The sequence below is a fragment of the Chionomys nivalis genome, chromosome 1 (assembly GCF_950005125.1).
Source record: "Chionomys nivalis chromosome 1, mChiNiv1.1, whole genome shotgun sequence".
In the NCBI taxonomy this organism is placed as follows: domain Eukaryota; kingdom Metazoa; phylum Chordata; class Mammalia; order Rodentia; family Cricetidae; genus Chionomys; species Chionomys nivalis.
The window spans coordinates 3,829,503-3,855,729 of record NC_080086.1 but is presented as its reverse complement, the minus strand read 5'-3'; the positions used below and the strand labels follow the sequence as shown (position 1 = coordinate 3,855,729).

The window sequence follows — 26,227 nt, the reverse complement described above, 5'->3', positions numbered from 1 at the left end:
CTATGAGCCTTCCACTAACTGAGATCCCGCTCAGTCCTCTGATGGAGGAAGGTCATTGGTTTAAATAATAAAGAAACTGCTTGGCCCTCATAGGTTAGAACATAGGTAGGCAGAGTAAACAGAACAGAATGCTGGGAGGAAGAGGAAGTGAGCTCAGATGCCATGCCGCTGCTCTCCAGGCCAGACGCGATGAAGCAAGCCGCCAGGTCAGACATGCTGAATCTTTCCTGGTAAGACTGGTGCTACACAGATTATTAGAGATGGGTTGATCGGGATATGAGAATTAGCCAGTAAGGGCTTGAGCTAATGGGCCAAGCAGTGTTTAAAAGAATACAGTTTGTGTGTTGTTATTTTGGGGCATCAGCTAGCCAGGCGACCAGGAGCTGGGGCGGCAGAAACGCAGCCCGCAGCTCCCCACTACAGAAGTCCTCCTCAGTGAGGCTTACCTAACTTCCTGGTCATAACCACACACAGCCTCTGCGTGCTACAGGAGAACTCTATGGAGGTATGAAGATTTTAGTTACTCATGCACACATGTGTAATGTATGGGACCCACCTGCCTCTGCCCCCAACTGTGGCTCTACAGGCGTCTCCTGGGTGTTGGAGACTGACCTTGGGTTCTTCTGCTTTCACGGCAAGTGCTCTACCCACCGAGCATCTCCACAGACAAGAAATACTTTCACAGTCAAGGCTATTTTATGAAATCTTCTGATTTAAAAAAGAAAAATCTTAAAAACTGGAATCATCTTATGGGTTCCTAGCACTCTCCATGACAAGGTCTCTACACTCCCTTACTAAATATCAGTACATACATTTATCACAGTCGTCCTCCTGCTAGTGATTCAGCCAGTGAACCATCATCCCAGGCAGCTCACAATTATGGACACACACAACATGCTCAACACCAATCATATCATTCTATCAGTCAATCTACAAAGAGCCTCAGGAACTTAGATGGCCTTCAGACCTTAAAATGTCACTCATTTTAGGAGCGAGTGGATGACTACGATTCATGCTGCGACGGCACCCGCGTCTTTAAACAAAGACAGTGAAGCACACACACAGCTGCTGTGGGGACACAGCTCTCTCAAGTGCTCCCCTCTGACCCAAGGCATGAGGGCACAGTGATGGAAACGGAAGTATCAGTTCCTGGACACTGCCCTAGCTCACTTTCTGCTGTGCGATAAACACCATAGGCAAGATCAACCTGGAGGAGTAAAGGCCTTACTTCAGCTCCATCTTCACGGGAAGCCAGAGCAGGAACTTGTCAGAATTTGAAGGAGGAACTGAAGAAGAGGCCATGAAGACACTGTTTCCCCAGCCTGCTGAGCTACCTTTCTCAAAACCCCACACCACCTGCCAAAGGCTGGCCCTGCTCACAGTGGGCTGGGCCCTCCTACATCAATTCGAATTAAGAAAATGACCCCCCAAACATGCTGTGGAGTTTGAATGGAATTGGCCCCCATAAGCTCAAGGAGGTGTGGACTTGTTGAGGTAGGCGTGACACTGTTAAAGGAAGTGGGTTACCGTGGGGTGGGCTTTGAGGTGCCCTACACTCAAGCTATGTCTACTTGGGTTCATTTCCTGCTGCCTGTGGATCACGATGTAGGACTCTCACTCCTCCAGCATCACATCTGCCTGCACGCCACCAGGTCCTGCCATGACTTAAGTCACCACATGGAATGTTTCCTTCTATCGACAGATGCCATGGTCATGATGATTCTTCACAGTAACAGACTCTAAGACACGCTCACAGGCCAATCTGATGTTTTTTCCAGCTGAGATTCCGTCCTCCCAGGTGGCTCTAATTGTATCAAGTGGACAAGAACTACGATGGGGTCACTGCAGAGGAGTTGGACAGAGATGAGGTCAGTCTGTGTACGTGGCCGGAACAACGGGTCAGGCCTCTTACCACTTCTGAGGAAATCTACGTGTGCGTCTTTGTGGTGAAGTAGCTCCACGTCATAGTTGGCGGATGTGTTGGCATGCTGCTCTTCCTTTAAGCAAAGTTTAAGACACTTTAATTACCTGGGTTTGCTTATAAAAAATAATGCAATAAATTACTTTGCTTTTTCTTAAAGTGAGGTCAAATCCATTCTGCCCCAGTCAGCTAAATAAGAGGATGGTTGGCCCCATCATTTGTTTAAAGATACAGCACTGTCCAACAGTGAATGAACTCCACTGTCCAACTATGAGCTCAACAGACACTGGGGTAATGACTTTCTCATGCCAGAATCAACACAAATGACTCTTGTAGAAATTTTTAATTTACTATAAATATATATATATATTTTTTTCTTGCCAATAGTTTTTATACACAAATATATTTATGTAAGTTGAACTTAATATAGTTGTTAAAAACAGGCAACAGCATCTTTAAATACTTGCAGTGAGTTAACAGACACCAATTATTTAAAGTAGCAAACACTAATAAACGAGCTTAGCAGTTTGTTTCTGGCATTATCTATTAACAGAGAGACTAGGGGCAAGTGTCAGGTCCAACAAGCAGGTTGCTCGCTGCCTTCCCGGCATGTCTTATAACTCAGCTATGAGCATGGGTTGTTAAGACTATTTCACTTGTTCACGGCCTCTCAGCAAAGCCATTCTCAAAGGTCTCCTAGAACTCCCAGTAAAGAGCCAATGAAGTTGGAATTGCTCATGCAATTTAGTACCCATGGGAGAGAGGCAAAATAACTGAAAACAAGGCTGGGGTACCGTGATTCACATCTGTGATCCCAGTATTGCAGAGCTCGAGGCAGGAGGATCACGTTTCAAGTCAGTATGGACTATAAAGTAAAACCCTGTCTCAAAAATAAGAAGCAAAAAAGAAAAAACTGAAACAGGACTCCAAGAAAGTCAAAGTCACTGTGAGACTTTAGGTCAGAGTAGTTTCGGACGGATTCAATAGTAACGACTCATTTACCCCCTACTGCGGGTCAGGCGTGCTGCTGGTCCTGACAAGTGAACGATAATATGAATAGAGAGCGACAGAGTCCTGAGAAAATCAACCGCTGAAACTATACTCACATCCATGGCTCCTTACCAGGAGAGTGCTAATCACCTAGGAGCCTGAGCTACCCTTCCTTAGTCAGACGTCTTCACATTTGGGTGGGTAAGAATGAAAGCACAGGAAATAAAAGATCCACTCAAACACACAAAGTAAAATCTAGTAACACAGCTCTCAGGAAAAGAATCACAGAGAAATAATTTAAGATACATTTTGATAAAAATAATAAGAACATAGTTCTTAAAAATCTCAGGTGACATGTTCTTATTAGAAATAGTAACAATATAACATTTGTTCTGTGATCCTTTCTTTTGATTCTCAGGATTTACTGACCTGTTCAAAGACACTGAATGTGGGCTAGCAAAGCAAAATATGATATAGGGAGAAAAAGTAAAGGTTCAATTAAAGTGAATAAGGAATGTCAAGCAAATAATCAAAAAGCACAGAAGAGCTCCAGAACTGCCTACCTTCATAGGAATGTTTGTGATGGTCGTTGAAGCCAGGTCAAAATGCTGCTGTACTAGAACATTCAACTTGGTGGCCAGATGCCGCCCAGCTCGGACACTGTGGACTTCACTGGTCAAAACCGGGGACAACTGCAGGAAAGTCCCAAGAAAGGCGGCCGTGAGCCACTGCTGCACAACAGCCCCGCGGGGTCCTACTACAGACCCGTGAGCCACTGCTGCACAACAGCCCCGCGGGGTCCTACTACAGGCCGTGAGCCACTGCTCACAACAGCCCTGCGGGGTCCTACTACAGACCCATGAGCCACTGCTCACAACAGCCCTGCGGGGTCCTACTACAGACCGTGAGCCACTGCTGCACAACAGCCCCGCGGGTCCTACTACAGACCGTGAGCCACTGCTCACAACAGCCCTGCGGGGTCCTACTACAGACCCGTGAGCCACTGCTGCACAACAGCCCCGCGGGGTCCTACTACAGACCGCTAAGTACTGAGTGGGTTTAAAATGTGTGTGTGTGCTGGGGGGAAGGAATGTAAAAGTTAGCCAGGATAATTATTTCATCAATGAAGTTTCTTCTGTACACAATACAGACAGTCATCGTCCTCTTCAAACCTAGACTGGAAGCATGTACTAAATATGTATTGATATTTTATAATTTCTTATTATCAATATGCAAATAAGACTTGAAATCACATAGAGATTCTATAAGAAAAACAATTCACTTTATAGAGGACAACACTGCAGATAAAAATTAAGAAGCATCAGGCGGTGGTAGCGCACGCCTTTAATCCCAGCACTTGGGAAGCAGAGGCAGGCGGATCTCAGTGAGTTTAAGGCCAGTCTGGTCTGGTCTACAAAGTGAGTTTCAGCAGAGCCAGGGCTGTTACACAGAGAAACTCTGTCTCAAAAAGCCAATAAAAAAGAAAGAAAGAAGGAAAGAAAGAGAAAGAGAGAGAGAGAGAGAGAGAGAGAGAGAGAGAGAGAGAGAGAGAGAGAGAGAGAAAGGAAGAAAGAAAGAACATGAAAATCACCGCAAACATTTGGCTTTGGGCTTCATTACAGTGTGAGGTCAGGCAGTAAAGTGCAGAGCTAACGCCGGATGTAGTAAGCACTCCTTTAACCCCGGCACCCAGTGAGAAGAGGCAGGCAGATGGGCTACAGAGAGAAACTCTCTCTTAAAATGTAAACTGTTAGGGAATAATATTTTCAGGTGTGTGATTTTTGTTTACACTGCATTTGTTCGTTCATTTGTTTAACTCTGTGAAGCTGTGTTACTGTGCCTGTCTAAAACACCTGATGGTCCTAATAAAGAGATGAACAGCCAATACAAGGCAGGAGCAAGGACAGGCGGGGCTGGCAGACAGAATAAAACAGAAGGACCAAGGAGCAAGAACACGGAGAGGAGGAAATGAGCTACACAGCAAGCTGCAGAGAGAAGTAAAGAAGGGAATGCAGAATTAAGAAAGATAAAAGCCCAGTGGCAAAAAGTAGCCGGGATAATTTAAGAAAAGCTGGAAAGAAACAAGCCAAGCTAAGGCCAAGCATTTAAAACTAAGAATAAGCCTCTGTGTGTGATTTATTTGGAAGCTCGGTGGTGGGCCCCCCAAAAACTCAAAAGAGTAAGAACTTCATAAAACAGTAAACTAACAAAATTTTATTCATTTCAGGGCAATAATAATTAATTTTAGTTACCAAAAAGGAAAACCAACCTACTGTCTCATTAAAAGAAGCATAAAATAATCAGGAAACTACCTAAAATATGATAGAGACAACTTGAAAGTACCACTTAAATAATTCATAGACTAAAGTAATAGTGAACAAGTTTAAATTAAAAATACAAAATAAACATTAGCGTATACTATTATACATTTACTATAACTACATAAATGGATAATTTACATTTCTAAATACAGACTACCAATAAAGATGCAATGTGACTATACTTATTAACCTACAAAATTATCTTTTTATTTAAAATTTCTATTTTTTTTTAAAGTAAAAGTTAGAAAGTAGGTTTTCCCTGAACATATATATAAGTTGGTTCCTTTGCTATCAGAGGGTATTTCATTAAAATGTACTATTTTTCAAGATGGGTAAAGAATTAAAGTTATTAAAGTAACTAAAATCCACACACTAGGATAAAGTTTCTGGACTTGCAACAGGTCATATTACAATAAACGTCACTGGTGAAGCGGAACAGGAGGCACGTCAAGTCTGTAATCACAACGGTCTATTCCGACCATAGCTATCGAGCACAGAGGCTTGTTTTCAGACTTTCTAATACTTTCCTGGCAGCAAGCCCAGCACTCTGATCCGCTCAGTACCAGCACTCAGCATCGCTGAGCTCTCTCTCACTCACACCCCTCTCGGCAGCACCTCTGCACTTACTTCTTTTTTAGGACGATCAGACACAAGGCTGTCTTCACCAACGGGGTAGGTGTGAATCAAGACCAACTCACATTTTTGAATCTGCATGAGACTTAAAAAAAACTTTCACTTAAAATGTTAGACTAGATACTGTAAAGAATACAGAGAAGCAAACTACTTCCACGTTATCACAATAAACAGTATATCACTATACTCAGCTAGGGCAGGACCATAAACAGACATGACTGCTAACACTGAGTTAAGCAGTTACATGGTAGACAACTATTGTGTTTGTATAAATACTTAGAGAATAACTACACAAGTTTAAGCGAAACGCAGAACTTATCTGTGTATTTAAATAATACAACACTGATGGTGGGTGCCACAGCCATGTATCAGGGCCGTGCTTTCAACTGAAGTCACTGACGCAATGCTACTACTGCTGCCACTACCAGATGAGAGATCAGAAAAGGCCTTTTGTGGAGTAAGAAACTGTACAAAGCAGAGAAGTATCCAATTATGTGACAATCTTTGCATAATAAAAATCTGTTTAAAGCGAAAAAATAACAATAATGAGAAAGGTCTTTTAATTTTCTATAATTATCACAAGGAAAATAATTTTTTGCAGTTTTTTAAAATTATAATTTATCTATTTATGGGAGGGAGCATACAGTGCACATGTGGAGGTCAGAGGATAACTTGTGGGAGTCTCTCCTTTGCTGTATAGGTCTGAATTCATGCTGTTAGACTTGGAACCATCTCCCCAGCCCTCCCCTAGCCTTGTTTTCTGCAGAGGAGCTGACAGTCATACATTCAGTGAAGATCCATATATTCTACAAGGCACATTACACACACTCACTGGTAGCTACATTGTGTTCTCTCTGACTCTCAATAGAGGAACTAATGTTTCTTACTGAGTCTGGCAGTTTGAACGGAATTGGCCCCATAAGCTCAAGGAGTGGCACTATTTGGAGGTGTGGCCTTGCTGAAGTAGATGTGATCTTGCTGGAAGAATACCACCGTGTCAAGCTATGTCTAGTTAGTTCATCTCCTGCTGCCTGCAGATAAAGATGTCTGAAACTCAGCTCCTTCTCCAGCACCATGTCGGCCTGCATGCTGCCATGTCTGCCATGACGATAAGGGACTAAGCCTCTCAACTGTAAGGCACCTGAATGAAGTGTTTTCCTGTATAAGAGCCGCCATGCCATGGTGTCTCCTCAGCAGCAGAACCCTAACTAAGACACTAAGCCATTCTCAAGTGAACTGTAAAGGCCATTACTAAACACTTGAGAACCCTTCTACTAAGAATAGTTCAATTCCACGTAAGAAAATTAGTAACTGCTCAGTTAAACTGCAGTCCAGTACGACTGCCATAAACATGCCCTTACTGGCTGTGTTGTAACATGTACACTTTGGTCTGTTGTCCTGGCAGATGGGACAGAAGTCCTGAAACCCTTATAAAGTCCTAAGTACTATGGTACTAACAGTATCTTCTGCTCTCTACAATTTGATCTTGGATGTAGGTTCTTGACAGTTGGTTCTTAACTCTTTAGGAGTTCCCTGGGTGGTAGTCCTTTTGTGCTAATGACCTAACTCCTGGGACTCTCCACAGTGCCTAGACGGGGAAGATGATACCAGAAAGTCAATGCTATGAATAGAAACTTGGGACCTTCAAGTCCCACCCTGCCATCCTTCAGGAAAGAAAGAGGGGCCAGGAAATAAATAACCAGTCATGCGTGTGTGACATCTCCACAAAAGTCCCTGCGATAAAGGGCTCAGGGATTGTCCAAGTTAGGGTTTCTATTGCCGTGAAGAGACACCACGACCACGGCAGCTCTTACAATGAAAACATTCAATTGGGGTGGCTTGCTTAGAGTTTCAGAGGTTCAGTCCACTGTCGTGACAGGGAGCATGGTGGTGGCAGGCAGACGTGAGTGAGGCGGCTAAATCTTGGCTTGTCGGCAAAGGAAGTCGACAGAGACACTAGGTGGTATCCTGGGCACAATGCCTGCCCCAGTGACCCACTTCCTCTAAAAAGGTCATACCCACTCCAACAAAACCACACCTCCTCGCAGTGCCACTCCCTATGAGATTATGGGGGCCAAGTCCACTCAAACTACCACAGCGATCTGAAACACGAACACATACACACACGGCAAACACAGCACATTAATCTCCAAGGGGCCAAAATTCCTGCACTTAGAACTTTCCCTCTTTGTGTGGTTCACCTGCTTCATCTGCACCCTTCGTGTTCACAATCATAGCACACCTGCTCCATCTGCACCCTTCACAGCACACTAGCACACTAGTGTTCACTGTCAACTGTCAATCCCCAGGGGGGCACAACTGATGGCGATGGCGTCAGGCTGACACTGTTTCTGAAAGGGAGGGAGGTGTACAGTTCCGAGGGACTGGGCTGAGCTCTCCATCTGCGGGGCTGTAACAGCCCCAGTGACCCAAGGACACCCAGGTGGTGTCCATAAAGCAGCAGAGCGCTACGAGATAATACAAGAATGTTTTCTTTTTCAACTGCTATTTAAGAATAAATTCATACAATGCAAAGAACTGCTACATTATGAACTAGTAAATAATGAGTAACGACACCCACAATTTGCATATTTTATAAGTTCCTAGCAGGGCATGATATAAGCTATCAAAACAAATGTGCATTATAAATGTGTGTATTATTTTATCATTCTGAGCACCTTTTTGTGAGAGAAAAGTAATATTCTAAAATATAAGGAAAACAGAAACAAAGTTTTTTTTTGTTTTTTTTTTTTTGTTTTTTTGAGACAGGGTTTCTCTGTGGTTTTGGAGCCTGTCCTGGAACTAGCTCTTGTAGACCAGGCTGGTCTCGAATTCACAGAGATCCGCCTGCCTCTGCCTCCCAAGTGCTAGGATTAAAGGCTCAAAGTTACAGCTTTAGGCTAATTTGTTAACTGAGAAAAATCAAGGAAATGCTATCAACACTAAAATTATTGCAAATAAGTATGAAAAGCATACCATCATATGAAGTTAAAGACAGTTATTTCATCTATGAATTATACTCACTGATCTGAGTTTGCAGCAAGCTTGTTATGCTCATGAATTGTTTCCTGGACACAGTCTTCGAGCATCCGTACATGGCTATCACTATGTTATTAAAGAGAGAAGGAACAAACAGTAAGAAAAAAATCAAAGCCACCATTCAGCTGTATGCGGGTGCTGACACTTAAAATTCCTTCAGCAGGGCCTGGAGGGGGCGCTCAGAGGCTAAGTGCGCGTCCCACTCTCGCAAAGGACCTCAGTTTGGTCCCAGCACTAAAGTCTAGCAGCTCACAACTGGCTGTAACTCGTCTTTTAGCCTCTGTAGCACCTCTACTCGTGTGCAAGACTCACATACAAAAACATACATATACATACTTAAAAAAAATTACTTCAGCCGGGCGATGGTGGCGCACGCCTTTAATCCCAGCACTCGGGAGGCAGAGGCAGGCGGATCTCTGTGAGTTCGAGACCAGCCTGGTCTACAGAGCTAGTTCCAGGACAGGATCCAAAACCACAGAGAAACCCTGTCTCGAAAAACCAAAAAAAAAAAAAAAAAAAAAAAAAATTACTTCAGCAAAGACTGTCTTGAGCATACACGTTCATAATATCAAACTATTAGCTAAAAACTCAGTGAAGAAAAAATAATAATATAAACATAATAATATAAACAATTTTCATCAAGATTATTTTTTTGAGACAGTTTTGCTCTATAGCCCTGGACAGCCTAGAACTCACTACATAGGCTACACTGGCTTCAAACACAGCGTGATCTTCTGATCCCTGCCTCCCAAGTACTAGGATTGCAGGTATGCATGAACATATGCAGTTTCTAAAGATGGATCTTGAAATAAAGCAGAGAAAGCCATTTGCATATACTTACATATTTACAGGCTATCCAGAGTTTGTAAAATAAAAACATAATAGTAGTAAAATTCTCTCAGGGAAAGGACCACTGTGATCAATGACCCACCTCTTTGCATTTGTAATGCAGATTATTCGTCCTCTGTTCCCAACTCGCTCTGCATTCTCCATGAGTAAAGTGCGAGCCTCATGTTGGTATTCAGTAATTTTGCAAAGGGTCTCCACGGCTGCAACAAGCCCATGCAGAATGCTGCAGCACTCTGGATCTGCCCGAGGATTAGGGGGGCCCACAGTAGCCAGTGCTGCCATGAGCTAAGTGAAGGGAGAGACAACTATGTTGAAAACAATATGACACACGAGACAACACATCCTGAGAAAACAAACCAATGCTTCCTTAAAAGGGGCTGGAGAGTCGGCTCAGTAATTAAGAGCACTGGCTGCTCTCACAAAGGGTTCAATTATCAGCACCTATATGACAGCTCACAACTGCTTGCAACTCCAGTTCCAAAAGATCTAACACCCTCACGCAGACATACAAGGCAAAACACTAATGTACATAAAATAAAAAATAATCATATATATGGATACAAACTCCCTTAACAAAATACTAGCAAGTCAAATCTAACAACACACACATTATGACCATGGAAGATTTCTGTCAAGAAGGAAAGCTAATTCAGTATCAAGTGGGGAGGGGAGTAGGGGTTACAGAGGAAATATGGGAGGGGAGAGACAACTAGAATTAAGGCATATTTGAAGGGTAATATGGAAACCTAATACAGTAGAAAACTTTCTAAAATACAGACATATATGAAGGCGATCTAAGCGAAATCTCCAAATAATGGGGGAGACAGAGTCCCAAATGGCCATCTCTTGTCACCAAATGAAGCTTACAGTACCAGGATTGAGTTACATCTAATTGAGTTGTTTGCCAAAGGGGCCCCATGGGACCCCCAAACCCTGGCCGTTGCCAAGACTACAGGTTGCTCTCCACAAACTGACAGCAAGGCCCCACTGCTGAAGACAACACCTATACACCTCACTGGACAGATATGTCGAGCTGGTGCCTACAGGGCCTTCGCCCTACATCCCAACATCTTTCCTGCAGAAAGGTATTCTGCACGTACTCAAAACACTAACATCTGTTATCTGCAAAGGTGTACTATCTGCAAGATAGGCTAGGGTAATAATGGCACAAAGCTTGTGGGAGTAACCAATCAGTAACTGACCTGACTTAAGGGCCATTCCATGAGATGGAACCCATATCTGATACTGCTTGTGTGTTTAATAACCTGAGACTAGAAAATCAAAGATCTAGGATAAAACCAAATAGTGGTCTAGAAACACGTAGTGACAAATGTCTCATAATGGTATCACATCAATGCCTTATCAGCCATCATCAGAGAAGCTTCCTCTGGAAGAAGATTGGGACAAATACTGAGACCCACAGCCAGATATTACTCAGAGTGAGAGACCTTGGAACACTGTGGTGGTTTGAATAAGGCCCATAGGGAGTGGCACTGTTAGGTGTGGCTTTGTTGGAGGAAGTGTGTCAGTAGAGGGTGGGCTCTGAGGGTTCAGAAGCACAAGCTAGGACCAGTGGCTCACTGCCTCTTCCTGTTGCTTCTGGATCCAGAGGTAGAATGCTCAGCTACCTGTCCAGCACCTGCATGCCACCATGCTTCCCACCATGACGATAATGTAAACCAGCCCCAATTAAAGGGTTTTTTTCTTTTATAAGACTTGCTGTGGTCATGGCATCTACCATGACCCTAACTAAAGCAAACACTCTGCCCTAAATGGGATGTCTCCATAAAATCATTCTCCTCAGAGGTCAGGGAACTCCTTGGAAGAGGAGGTGGAAAAGAGTGTAAGGTTCAGAGGAGAGGGAGGTCACCAAGAACACAACACTCTACCCTAACACGAACAAAGCTTCCATGAACTCAGGGACCGAGAAGCGTGCACGGGCCTGCAAAGGTCTGCACCAGGTCCTCTGTGAATATTTCAGCTTCCAGGTTAGTATTCTCATGAGACTCCTGAGTGTGCAAACAAGCAGGTCCCTCATTTTTGTGCCTGCCCTCTCTTGGACTCTTTCCTTCTGATGGTGTGTCTTGTCCAACTTCAATGTGACAGCTTTTATAAAATTCTTACTACATTTTATTTTGTTATATTCTTAAAAATGAATGAACAAGTGAAAACCTAGTCACTAGTGTAAAGGTAAATGACTGAACTGTCATTTACACGTGCTTAGAAAGGGGAATCAGTTTTCTCCAATGGAGTGACGCTAGATATATCAACTATTCTAGGACAGGCCTCCGGGTCAGGAGCAACTAGCTGGCCAACATAGAAAGGACGCCACAGGTTTTTGCTTTTATTTGGTTGCTGTTTGGTGTTTTATTTAATTTTTTTTTGTTTGGGGTAATGCTTCATTTTATATTATTGGTTTTGGGGGAAGGTTTGCTATTGTTTTGAGGTTTTATTTTTTGAGAAAGAAATAAAAGTTGGGTGAGTATTGAGGGGGAGAGGATCTGGAAGGACTTGGAGGGGAGGAAGAATATGATCAACAATTAAATTTAAAAATTGTGGCACATGCCTTTAATCCCAGAAATTGGGAGGCAGAGGCGGGCAGATCTCTTAGTTTGAGGCCAGCCAGGTCTACAAGAGCTAGTTCCAGGACAGCTAGGGCTGTTCCATAGAGAAACCCTGTCACACACACTCACAAAAAAAAACTAAAATTAAATTAAATTAAAAAATTGCAAAGAATTAAAAGGGAAAAGAAAGTTAACTTAGCATCAAAACAAAGCTAATGTAAGTCACATTACCAATAATCCCAAACCACATCACCTCACATATACCCAGACAAAGGTTCTGACAAAATAAAAATAAAACTTAAAGAACTGGGAACATTCAGATAAAAGGTACCCCTGAAAACCCTCTGCGGGCACCACACTGCACACGGTTCAGGACTAACTAACGGCAGACACAGCCAGGATGGGCTCTCACCGTTTTACTCAACACTGCAGGGATGCTCTGATGGGAACCTCCTTTAGCCAATGACCATTAAGAGGCTGGACCAGGTTCAGCGAAAACCATCAGCCTGCCCAGCTCTCGCCTGTCCACACCATGAGACTGGACCCCTGTTCCTGTTCTGTGAGTTTTTCCCTTACAATAAATAATAAACTTAAAATCTTTTGGCGTTAGCTTGGGCAGGTTACAAATCAAAAGAATTAAGTATGGTGGAACAAAGCCTTTGTTCTCGCGGTACTAAGGGATTTTTTTTGTTTTGTTTTGTTTTTGTTGTTGTTTTTTTTCGAAACAGGGTTTCTCTGTAGCTTTGGTGCCTGTCCTGGAACTAGCTCTTGTAGACCAGGCTGGTCTCGAACTCACAGAGATCAGCCTGCCTCTGCCTCCCAAGTGTACATTGTTTATATTTTGAGGTCATTATCCTCATTCACTGTTTAAATTGTTTAATATTCTGATATGAAGTTGTAGTCTTTAAATTATACAGGAATTAAGTATTATAGGTTAATAGTCATTCATGTTTGTTATACTTATAGTCAGACTAGTTAGGTTCTTTACACAGATAGGTAATCTTCAACCACTTCAAAGACCTGTAAAACATGGCATTTAAATAACTTAGGGTTCTGTTTACGTGAGACACAGTTGCTCCTGGCAGCAATGATGAGCACCACAGACACTCCACTTGGAGTTTGTTTTCTTTAAATGACTTAGGGTTCTGTTGACGTGAGACACGGTTGCTCCTGGCAGCAGTGCTGAGCACCACAGACACTCCACTTGGGGTCTGTTTTCTTTAAATAACTTAGGGTTCTGTTGACGTGAGACACGGTTGCTCCTGGCAGCAGTGATGAGCACCACAGACACTCCACTTGGAGTTTGTTTTCTTCTTGTCACAACTGGCCTTTGGGCAACAAACTGCCCATGCCTCGGCCACTGACAAAGTACATGATGTCCAGACTGGACAAGCAGGATACAAGAAAAAGACTGCCAAACCTTGCCAGGACAGGGTAAGACAGTTCTGAAAATTTTCCTGCCTCGGTCTGTCATTTACTCTAGGCCTTAGCCAAAGTTGGTTGCTTCAACATTGCAAATGAGACTTTGGGTGATTGCTCAGGTAGCCAGTTGTCTCTGTCATATACTGCACATTTTGGAAGCTGCTTGATTGCATTTCCTGCCTACTCAAGTAATATTATCTCCCTTCTCCGGCCTTCGATGGGGTTGAAGATTAGATAGTTGTAGTTACCATCCTCTTATGATCTAGCCAAGCCTTTTCCAATTCAAGACTTAGACTCCTTAGGATAAAACATTTAGTGTATGTTCCTTGCTTAATATTGTTTATGCTGGTTGTAATTCTAATTTTATACTTGAAATATGTTCCTAGTGCATATAGTTTGTATTTGGTTTGGAACTCTCTTATTTAGACAAAAGGGGGAGGTGATGGGGAACCTCCTTCAGCCAATGGCCTTTAAGAGGCTGGACCAGGTTGGGGTGTGACTTTTTGGGTACTCAGAGAAAACCACTGGCCTTGGGCTCTAGTTCCCATGCTTCACCCCCCCCCCCCCCCCGTGAGTTTTCTCCTTACAATAAATCTTGAAATCTTTTAGAGTTATCTTGGGATTATTTGACTTGCGCCTCCTCCTCCCCACTTTTACACGTTCAACTTCAATGCTCTAGTCAGGACAATTAGAAAAGAAAAGGAAATGTATGGATTCATGGTGCGGGAGAATTGTCTGTATTCTGTTAATCATATTATAAACACTGATTGGCCAGGAAGGAAATATAGGCGGGAAAACTAGACAGGAAGTACAAATGATGTAATGAAAACAGGAGAATTCTTGGGAAGGAGGAAGTTGATTCCTCCCACTCCTGCCTGGACCACCGAAGCAGCAGGATGTGATCTGCCCCACTGAAAAAGGTACTGAGCAACATGGCTAACTTAGATCAGAAAAATGGGTTAATCAAGATGTGAGAGTTAGCCAGTGAGAGGCTAAAGCTAATGAGCCAATCAGCTTATAATTTATGGAGACCTATGTGTGATTTTCTTTGGGGCCAAACAGTTGTGGAGTACCGAGCGGGACAAAAACCCCAACAACAAATAGGGCCCCCATGTTACAGATTCAGAGTGGAGGACAAGAAGTAGAACTATTCCTACACTGCAGGAGACATAATGTTGAGTACAGGAAACCCCGAGGAATCCATTAAAAAGCTACTAGAATTAATGAACACCAGGCTGCAACTGTAGCTCAGTGGGAGAGCCCTTGTCTAGCATGCATGGGGCTACAGGTTCAATCGCAAGTACTGCCAATTAATTTAGTAATTCATCAAAGTTACAGGATATAGTATCAATACACAAAAAATTGTATTTCTATACACTTAGAATGAATAATCCAAAAAAAAAATTAAGAAAAAATTTTACAATGACTCTTAAAAGAAAAAAATACTTAATAAATTTAACAAAATAAATAAAAAGCTTACACTCCAAACTACAAAACACTGATAAAGCAATTAAAGATCTAGAGACACAGAACAACTTCCTGTCCTCAAGGCCTGAAAGACCTTATACTGCTAAGATGCACATCACCCAAACGTATCTATAGCTTCAGTGTGGCTCCTGTCAGTTTTGGCTGATTCTTTGTGTTTACAGAGCTGATTCAGCAAGGGATCCAAATCAGCCAAATCATCTCAAAGAACAAAGTAGAAAGACAGACTGAAATTAACTGACTTAAAAACCGTGCAAAGCAGCAGTTATGGAGAGTGCACTCGTGCAAAGACAGCCCAGGGCATGTGTGCATCAGTCTTGCACGTGTACCCAGAGCGGCACCGAGAGATGCTTCAATGCCGCCTAGCCTGACAACCTGACTTCCATTCTCAGAACCCACACAAAAGCAGAAGAGGAACCAACTCCACCAAGCTCTTCTCTGATTTCCACTTGTACAAGTGGCACACGAAGAAACCCCACTTCCCTACATAAATGTAATAAAAAATTTTAGACAAATTTAAAACACAGGCATAGGAGCTAAGTAGGGAACTTGCCAATGACCATACACAATGGCCAGTAAGCACATGCAGAAAGAACAATTTCTACATGGAGTATCATTAAATGCACTAGGCATCTAGAATCCGAAGTCAGATAATAAGCACTGACCAGCACTTACAGAAAAGCAAACCCCATCGCTGCTGGAAGGGGTCAAAGTTGCAGCTATTACTGTCAAACAGCTTGGCGGTTCTTCAAAGTGTCAAATACAGGTTACCAAGTCACCAAACAACTCCACTCTTAAATGTGTTTCAAAAAACAAACCAGAAAGGGATCATAATTTTCACACGAAAACCATATATATAGGTGTTCCCAGCATTATTCAAAACAGCCTCAAATGTCCAATGCCTGAGAGATAAACAAAATGAAGCACACACGCACACCCAATCAACAGTCTGAAGAAAGTAATGAAGAGAGGTGGGGAGAAGGCTCAGGTTTCTTGCTATCTGATGACACAAGCTCGAGGACCTGAGTTCAGTGCAGAACCAGGTAAAGATGGGAGGAGAGAAAGGTCCACAAGGCTGTCCTGATCTCCACACGGGTACACAGACACACACCATGCACACACACAGTACATAAACAACACCATGGATGAACCTTAAACATGATGTAAATGCAAAGTCAAAGACGCTTCTGAGATGGCTGCAGGACAGCCTCCTGTCTCCTCCTCCTGCTCTGTTGTTTAGTTGAGTGAAAACGTGTCACTCACTTGTCTTTTGTTTTTGTTTCTTTTCTTTCTGAGATGAGATTTAACTATGCAGCCCTGGCTGGCTTGTAGCTGTTTATGTAGACCACGCTGGCTTTGAATTCATCAAGATCCACCTGTGTTGTCTGCCTTTCAGGTGCTGGAATTAAATGCATGGGCCACCAAAGCTGGAGTGTTAAGATTTTTTTTGAAAATAATTTAATATTAAATATTATTGGTAGGGTATAATATATTGCTTATTATATATTAATGTTTTATTACTTTGAGTATTTTGAGATATTCTGCTATGAGAGTTCATGATACTCAGAATACCAAATAAATTTATGAAATTTTGTGATAATACAATATTACATGAAACCTTTCAACATCCTTATTTATTCATTTCTCAGAAGCTGTAGTGTCGGGAAGTGTGTGAGATTATATGTTTTATGGTTAATATGCTGCTTGAGCTCTCAAACAGTCCTTCTTCCTCACCCTCGTCAGTAGCTAGGACCACAGGCACATGGCACACAGACAACTTTTTTAAAAAGCTGTATTGAGAATAATTCATATACCATGAAATCTGTCTATTTAAAGTATAAAATTATAAAATGTACTAGTGCTAAAATTTCAATACATCCGCAGCTATGTGTAGTGATTACCACAGTCAATTTTAAAGCAGTCCCCCACCTCAAAATCATCCCCATATGCATTGTTATTAATACTTCTTAATCCCCTACTTCCAGACAATCACTAGTCTTTCTGTCAATTTCTCTGTTCAGGTCTTTTCATGCTAATGGACTTCTGTAGTATGTGGTTTTGTGACTGTAAAGAACTGATTACCAGGCTAGAACACCACACAATGTACATATGCTAAACATCACTTTCACTGCATTTGTACATGTCATTTCTTTGTCACAGGGAAACCTTCACAGGATCCAAGCAGCCAGAGACACCTAGCTTTAGCATCAAAAGGAAGGAGGGCTGCTCGATGGCCCAGTGGAGAAAGGAGCTTTCTGTCAAGCCTGACAATTTGAGTTTGATTCCCAAGAGGACCCAGAGTAGAAGGAAAAGGAGAACTAGTTTATAAGGTAATTTTACATAATGACAATATATTGTACACACTTCTTAAAACTAAGATTGTTTGTTTAGAGAGGGTCTCGGGTATCCCAAGCTAGGTTCAAACTCTATGCAGCTGAGGACAATTTTGACTTCAGAACTGCCTTCAACTCCAGCGCTGAGACTTCATTCACCACCACACCTGGCTTCATGCTGTGCTTCAGATCTGAATGCAGGGCTTCATGCCTACTACTTAAGTATTCTACCAACTTAGTTATATCCCTATCTCAAGAAAGAATTTTAAAAGTTTTCAGTCTCAAAAAATGTTAAATTTGCCGGGCGGTGGTGGCACACACCTTTAATCCCAGCACTCAGGAGGCAGAGGCAGGAGGATCTCTGTGAGTTTGAGACTAGCCTGGTCTACAGAGTTCTAGAACAGGCTCCAAAGCTACAGAGAAACCCTGTCTCAATCCCCCACCCCAAAAAGAAATGTTAAATTTTTACAGAGACAAATATTACTTACCTGATTTGAATATTATACAATGTATACATGTATTAAAATATCACTTTGTACTCCGTAAGTACATGTTTTGTGAGCACTGAAACTAAAAGTGTATCTGTATCAATATTGATGCGTAGTCTCAGTGCACACTATGAATCTGCTGGTGTGAAGCTGTTTAGAGAGACACTGGCTTGGCGCTCCTCAACTGCTACAAACAGGCTTCGGCAGCACTAATCCAGAAAGGAAATCTGTAGATGGAGGAGCGCGGGCCACTTCCCGCCACCCGGCTAGCTTTACCCGAAATAATTACACGGAATCTGTATTCTTTTAAACACTGCTTGGCCCATTAGCTCTAGCCTCTTACTGGCTAATTCTCACACCTTGATTAACCGATTTCTAATAATCTGTGTAGCACCACGAGGTGGTGGCTTACCAGGAAGGATCTTAACCTGTGTCCATCTTGGAGAGGAGAGCTATATCGTCTGCTTCACTGCCTTCTTCCTCCCAGCATTCTGTTCTGTCTACTCCGCCTATCTAAGTTCTGCCCTATCAGGCCAAGCAGTTTTCTATATTAATTAACCAATGAAAGCAACAGATAGAAGACCCACCTACATCAGAAATCCAGCAAACAGCTTGTATTTGCTATGGCTTGGGCCGAAATAGCCTCACAGGCTCACATGCCTCAACACTTGGACCCCAGCTGGTAGCACTTATTTCAAGGCTGTGAAACCTTTGGGTCTAGGTACCCCAGAGCAAACGTAAGCCACTGAATGTTACCGTTCTCCCACTTGGCCTCCTGATATGCTAACCTCACAGCCCCACACAGACGGCTCCAAACAGGGCTGCCACCACCACTGCGACTCCTCTGCCATGATGGGACTGCACACCTCTGAAAGTGTAAACCCAAAGACAGCCTTCCTCCTCAAGCTGCTTCTAATGGGTATTCTGTCACAGCCTGACAGGAAAGTGATGAACAAGCTTAGGAAGCACGTAAGCTGCATATGTACAGAGAGAAAAAGTTCTTTAATTAGATGTGCAGTGTTTATTTTAAAAAGTAACCAAAGAAGGAAAAATATGATTCATAAACCAACATATACCCCAGTAATTTAGGAAAAGCTTAACAAGCCCTGGTTGGTAAGAGGGAAAAGCAGCAAAAAGACACTGTGGAGTCAGAAATGAACTGTAACTATGTTCAGCCTTTTATTAACTATGTGATCCCTGTAACTTCTTCAGGCCCTTTTCCTCACCTAACCTGAAAATAAATGGTAATAATAGAACCTATTTCACAGCCGGGCGGTGGTGGCGCACGCCTTTAATCCCAGCACTCGGGAGGCAGAGGCAGGTGGATCTCTGTGAGTTCAAGGCCACCTGGTCTAGAAGAGCTAGTTCCAGGACAGGAACCAAAAAGCTACAGAGAAACCCTGTCTCGAAAATCAAAAAAAAAAAAAACAAAACCCAAGACCCTATTTCACAACAGTGGCATTCTCAAGCTTTATTTAACAGACAAAAGTAAGATTTAAACTCCTGTAGTGTGACTACTGTTTTGTATAAACCATATATACAGGCTAGAAATGCGGGCCATAATGGAAAGACCACCACCCCTGCTGGCTGGGGGTCTCAGGCCCTGTGCCCGCCTGAGAAGGAAACTAGAGCAAAGGACATCTAAAGTCCCTCCAACCCAAATATTTGCAGCCAGCTGACTTCACTCCCTATCCTTGAGGATTTCCGACAACTGGTTGTGATAAGGGTAACCAAAACACAACGTACTGTATACACATCACACAGAAACGTCTTCAACATCAGTGGCTGGCTAGAGCTGTCCTCACAGTGGCATTTCTTCCTGGTACACACTCAACTTCAGAGCACTGAGGGAGGTATTAATGAAGGGTTCTCCCAACACTGGACACTTGATTGGGTATGCTGTGTTTGGTTCTTTGAGACCGCATCTGCCATAGCCCAGGATATCCTCAACCTCACTGCAGAGTCTAGATTGATCTTAAACTCCTGATCCTCCCTGCCTATTCCTCCTGAAGGCTGGGATTACAGGACTTGCCATTATGCCCAGCAACTTCTTTTATGGTCACCTACTATTAGCTATGCCCCAGGGTGCAGAAAAGGAGGACCCACACAATGTGTGCTTGTTTTTATTCACACACGGCTAGAAAGGCTCCGTTAGTTTTTTTTCATGGTACTTCCTGAAAGACAGTGACTATTAAGAATATTCTGGAGAGGTAAAAGTATAAAGCTACGCCAATAAAAACGCTATTTCTTCAGTACCTCAAAATGACAAGTCAGACATGCTTACAGTTTAAATGACTGATCACAAATATTTAAGACCAAACACTGTGATAAACACAGTTTTTTTAAGCAGTCTATTAAAACTCACCTTGGAAGGGATTATTTCCATTGAAGGACATCCATTAACAGAAAAAAATTAAATAAATTAATTCAAATATTCCTATGTCACAGTGAAGAATTTAGCAGACTGACACCTTCTATCCAAACTAAGCAATAGCAGTAAACAAAAGCTACCAGACACTCCATGTTCTTAAGTAATAAATAGTAAACTTAATAAATTTAGCCTGAATTTATCTGTGCTCCCTCCACTAGGACCACAATAAAGTAACTTTTAAAAACATAAATCTATCAGTCCTGATGGGGCAGGCATCTATACTAGATAACGAAGGTGAGGCATAAATTCAAAGTCTCAAAAGTTTACAAAGGGGATCCAGTTCATGGTACAGTGCTTGCCTAGCATGCAGGAAGTCATAGGTGTAATCCCCAAGAACACTCCTACACAATAAAAAAAAAAAGCACAAAATCCACAGATAAAAAGGAGACAAGATAGACAAGTAAGAGCAGTCTGAGAAGAGTCAACGAGAATTATAACAATGAAAAAATGGCAATGAACATAATAGGACTGAACAAGCTGACATCTAGGTACCTATAGGAGAAAAAAGACAAGAGGATGACACACCCCACAGAATCTGAGAAACATTTCAGAATAGGAGGGTACAGTGGAATAACCCTTTGTACACTGTAGATTTGTCACTGTGATTGGCTTAATAAACGAGATGAATGACCAATAGCTGAGCAGAATAAGGCCAGACGGGAGAACCAAACTGAAAATGCTGGGAAGGAGAAGGACAGAGTCTGTAGTCGCCATCCAGATACAGAGAGAACAGAGATGAATATGCCATGCTAATAAAGGTACCATGTGGCAGAGTGTAAATAAGGAACACGGGTTAACTTAAAAGGTAAGAGCTAATGAGTGATAAGCCTGAGCAAATATAAGCCTCAGTGTGTTTATTTGAGAACTGCTGCAAGACAGGAAAACTCCACCTACAGGAGGCACCAAGCAGCATACAAACCAAGGTTGCGGGAGGTGCTGAAAAATGAACAAATAGCCTGATGTCAGCACACAGCAACTGACTCAGACCCTAACCCACTGACCAATTACCTTCCCCAGACCACCACGCACACAGAGTCACACTCGCAAAGCACCATGTACACACACCACAGAGCACAGCAGAGCATAGGCAAGGTCCTGGACTAGCACTGCCCAGCAGAGCTTTATGGAAAGCTGCACTGTCCCCTATTTGTCCTGTCTCATACAAGAATTCTATCTGCCTGTGGCTTCCTAAGCATCTAAACATGGCAAAGGCTACAAAAGAACTATAATTTAAATTTTAAACCACCACATAAAACTAGATCTATTCTTGGAATAACAAAGAGTACTAGATTTAAAGTAGCAAGAATCTCAGAGCCCACCTGTGAGTGGCAGACCCTGACGATGAAGTTCACAGCACACAGGTAAAATAGTAGAGGACCTTCTCTGGGGAACTTACAGGGTCCCAAAGAGACGATCTGTTGACTGTGACATTTTGAGGTTCCTTATAAGAAAACCTGGCTTATACCACAGGGAAGCCCAGTGAGGAATACCTACCCACACTGACTCCCTGGTCAGACCTTGCTGATAAACAAGACTGTGCAGCCGAAGGTCAGCAGGCATTAAGTACAGTCTCATCATGGAAAAAAATTCTGGGAACATAAAGATCAAAACTGACCTTCAAATAAACCATAATAACCTCCAGTTCTAAAATACATACGCAACCATAAAACAAGAAGACTGAAAAAAAGGGACATAATTAAAGTACAAAGACAAGCTCTTAGAAATCAAAATATAGTCAAATATAATTTAAAAGTAAGAGTGAGAAGGCTCAAGCAGTCAAATAACACAAGTGCTCAATAAGAAAAACGACTTTAACCCAGAAAGTCCAACAGCCCATCAATAGATATTCTAGAAAGACACAGAGCATAGACCCAAGAACAGTATCAACCATACAACTAAGAATTTTCTCAGAGAAAATTTCTAAGAATGTAAGGTCCAACCTAACAAATGGGAAAAGACCCACTAGTGCTCACCGAATACTTTCAGGATATAAATGAGGAAAGAAAGGATTCCTAAAGCCTTCGGAATTTACGTTAAAATGGCACTGGCTTCTTCAGCAGCATCAACAGAAACCTGAACAGAGTGGAGTAAGACCCTCACAATTCTGAGAAAGTATTTCTTCTATATCGAACACAGCAATAAAAAGAGCCACATTACACTCTACCAGACAAGTGATCACAGAGAGGAAACAATCAATGTGAAAAGCAGAAGCTCATGGAGTCACGCAGTCAGTGAAAACTGGGCCACAGCAAACTGCTCAACTATCTGATGCACTGGTGGTCAGAGAAAGGCTGAGAAGCTTGAGAGATGTGAACAATGACAGGTATACAGGAAGAAAAATGAAATTATAGATTCCACAAATAAATAGTCAATACAAATAAAAAATACTTGGCAAACATATTAATCGATATAAATAAACAATATTCCACAAATAAATAATATTTGGCAAAGCAGTGAACAACGCTTTTATGGATAATACAAAAGCAGAATTCTAAACAAAAATTCTGATAAAACAATTAGAAAGAACAAGGGAAAGGCATGGGGGGAGGATCTTAGTAAATCATCACTAACAATCAGAATAACATTTAAATTAAGAACTAAATAAATAAGACATGTTATGTAGAAATTATATTTAACATGTAAATAAAAACCAGAAGCTAGAGCTGAGATTTGCTTGGGGTGGGTATGACTGGAATGGAAAGAGCTGTTTCTTTTCATATAACTTGGGATTTTAAAACTCTGCAAAGATTCAGAAATTTTTTTAAAAAAAATTAATCATTCTTAGGAAGTTTTACACATTTAGACAATTTTCAAAATCTAAGCATACCTCCTGTAAGTTTTGGTCTTCTTGAGTCCAAGAATTTAAAACATGAGCTCCTGAGTCACTTACAATGAAATTCACCTAACGGATACAAAGAAACAATTAGTAATCAACTCTAGCATCACAGGATCACCACAACTGTAAAATAACGTACTCTCTGATTCATGGCTCTGTAAATGTGAATGCCTAGGACATGCAGCTGCCATCCAGGCACCCAGTACGTGGAAATGCGGTATTAGATCAAACAGTTCTGTCACAACGTGGGCAACGTCTGGGGCGGAAATGTGGCAAAGCAGTGCAGAAAACACAAGCAAATAAATGAACAGGAAAATTTCAGAGAACGATAAATGCTATGAGAAACAACTCGGTTCACTACTCAAAGTCAGGTGGGAAAAGACAGGATTCTCTAGAGAGATAGCACCCGAGAGGCCTTCAAATTGACTACTCAACCAGTCCTAGAACAAGCCAGGGAGAGATAATCCCAAGTATGCAAACCGCAGATGCAAAGGCCTTTAAATTTAAATGCACCCCCAAAAAGACAAAATCCAGAACAAGCAGAGAGCTGGAGGTAAGCCTAAAGAAACACTTCGGCAGAGCACCGAAAGCCCTCTGCCGTCCAAGGCACTGGCGGCCAAATGACGGACATGAACTACATGCTTTTCTCCCTCAGTAAAAGGCGAATTGAAGGACACCATAAGGGATGAACGTACAGCGCAGGGTACAGCGCCTGCCTAGCACGCTCTGCAAGCGGGGATCCTAGCACCAGACAAGCCCTGTGAAGGAAGATGAGGATGCAAATAACACGAAACACCTGACATCTACTTGCATTACTTGACAGCTTATCTTGAAATATTTAAAATACTGAAACCTAACAACAACACAACAAAACTTTTAGCTTTCCGGCACTGGGAAGGTGGCGCACGTCTTTATTCTCAGCACTTGAGAGCAGGAGGCCAGCCTGGTCTGCAAAGAGTTTTAGGACACCCAGGGATACAAAACAATAACCTCTCAACATTCCTTCCACTCGAGATACCACTTGTTCTCAGTTTAGTGCCTGTTCCATATATGTTACACACTTAGTTTAAGTGCCTGTTCCATACATGTAGCACACGTATATGTTACACACTTTGCTCATGGCCTAGCACGCACAATACTCCCTCACAGGACTGTGGGCCAGTGAGCACAACGTATAAGCGTAAGTAGTGGAACCCACCTAGAACTTGGAAGTGCTCAGCATCCACTGGCCATCATCACTGCTGGCCACAGTTAAATGCCAAACAATATTAATCATAAGGAGCAGTTCTACATACATTTTAAACAATAGTTAGAAATCTACAGCAAAGTCGCATAACTATTTACACAGTTAAATACATCCCAAGTCACAAGTTTGTTCATAACACTCACCAGCTTTTTGAAAGGAAATATGTCATACATTATTCTACAATATTCCATGGACGATTCTACTGAGCAAGTCCACAAGGATTTGGAGATGGGAGCCAAAGGGATGATCCCTTGGGTCCTATTCTTCACCAGCATATCAAACTCTACATGCTGCCTGCACGACTCTGCCATGTACGGGCAGTGATCCACAACAAACACTGTTTTATGAGATTCGGAAAAAATCTTCATTTTGTCTTAATCTGTAAAAGGATAAACATAGTAGTCAAATGTTGGTACATAGCATTTATCACTTAGGTGTGTTTCCCTCAAGATTTGGCGGGGTGCCTAAGTTCCGAGAGTTTTGTTCAACAAAAGGCAAGGTTGTGGTGCCAGTTCAAGGGCTGAGCTACATCGTACAATGCTGTCAATTTACCTAACAAAGTGAGTCCCTAATTCTCTTTTCTCTTACAAAGTGCTTAAAATAGAAGAAAACGTCTGTACATACTATTTGTATTGGACTCATATTCCCTATATATCACAGATCAATTCTTCAAAGGCATGTATGCTGATCCGTGCTAGGGGCAGAGGGAAAGTCCACAGGAGACTGACAGCAAAAGTACAAGACATTGGGTCTTTCCGTGCAGCCCAAACCCTCATCCTCCCCAGGCAACCTGCACTACGCCAAAGGAATTCACCATGTCTCCCAAAACAAGCAGATGCTGAGGACGAACCACTTCTAAAACTTTATAAGGAAAACACAGAATACGTGGTGCAGTCCCCTGGTTCGCTCATAAAAATCTTACACAGACCAGACCAAAAAAAAAAAAAAAAAACCACACTCTAAAAGCACATGGGAAACAGAAACAAGAGTGTGCAAGAGAACGAACATCTTAACGGTCCCGCTATTCTCTCTGCCGCTCTGGACCGCCCCGCGCACCCCTCCACGCACAAGTGCCTCTCGGCAACCTGCACACACCTGGCTGCGGGTGGGGGGGGGCGGTGTGCAAGGCGAGCGGACGGGGGAGCCCGCGGCAGCGAGGTTCGCTTACTTTCGTGCCTGGTCCTGCAGCGAACGAACGGAGGCCGAGGGAGAAGGCTGAGGAGGGTGGGTGGGGAGTCGGTGCACAGCCGTGGAGTCGGGTACCACCGGCGAAGGACTGCCCCGCTCATCTCCCAACACACCGGCTTCCTAAAAGCAGGAGCGCGCGCCTGCGCGTGCTCGCACGAGAGCGCACTCGGGCCCGCGCGTGCGCACGGCGCCCTCGCACAGCCCCGCCATCTTCCCTTCCCCTCCGAGGAGAGTCCCGAACCGGAAGAGGGCGGAGCTAGTGAAAAGAACGGGGAAGGAGGAAAAAAATGCCTTCAACGATCGTCCCCAATCAACCGTTGGGAAGAACGCCAGGACGACCTGAGAGAATCCCCCAAAGCAAGCACTGGCCGCCGCGGCCCGGCCTAAACCGGCCCAAACCGGCCTCGGCTCTGCAGAGGCGAAGCCCAGCCTCGCCGCCTCCCCTTCTCCGCCTTCCACCGGCCTCGGAAACTACGCGAGA

General features: G+C 42.9%; 1 protein-coding gene across 5 annotated transcripts in view; it reads right to left on the bottom strand.

Annotated features, from left to right (window-relative positions):
• The window catches only part of Ints13 (integrator complex subunit 13), a 38,041-nt gene extending 11,841 nt beyond the window's left edge, over positions 1–26,200 (bottom strand). For 4 of the 5 annotated variants that reach the window (XM_057792057.1, XM_057792081.1, XM_057792073.1 and 1 more), the window contains exons 1-8: positions 25,727–26,200; positions 24,702–24,937; positions 23,304–23,378; positions 9,836–10,038; positions 8,890–8,970; positions 5,860–5,950; positions 3,475–3,603; positions 1,913–1,997 (exon numbers count right to left, since the gene is read on the bottom strand). In XM_057792057.1, coding sequence (XP_057648040.1) covers positions 1,913–1,997; positions 3,475–3,603; positions 5,860–5,950; positions 8,890–8,970; positions 9,836–10,038; positions 23,304–23,378; positions 24,702–24,926 — 889 coding nt within the window. In that variant the 5' untranslated portion in view covers positions 24,927–24,937; positions 25,727–26,200. Of the gene's footprint in view, positions 1–1,912; positions 1,998–3,474; positions 3,604–5,859; positions 5,951–8,889; positions 8,971–9,835; positions 10,039–23,303; positions 23,379–24,701; positions 24,938–25,653 lie in introns of all 5 variants that reach the window. The other variant, XM_057792065.1, reaches the window with a different exon arrangement.
• Positions 26,201–26,227: the final 27 nt, after the last annotated feature.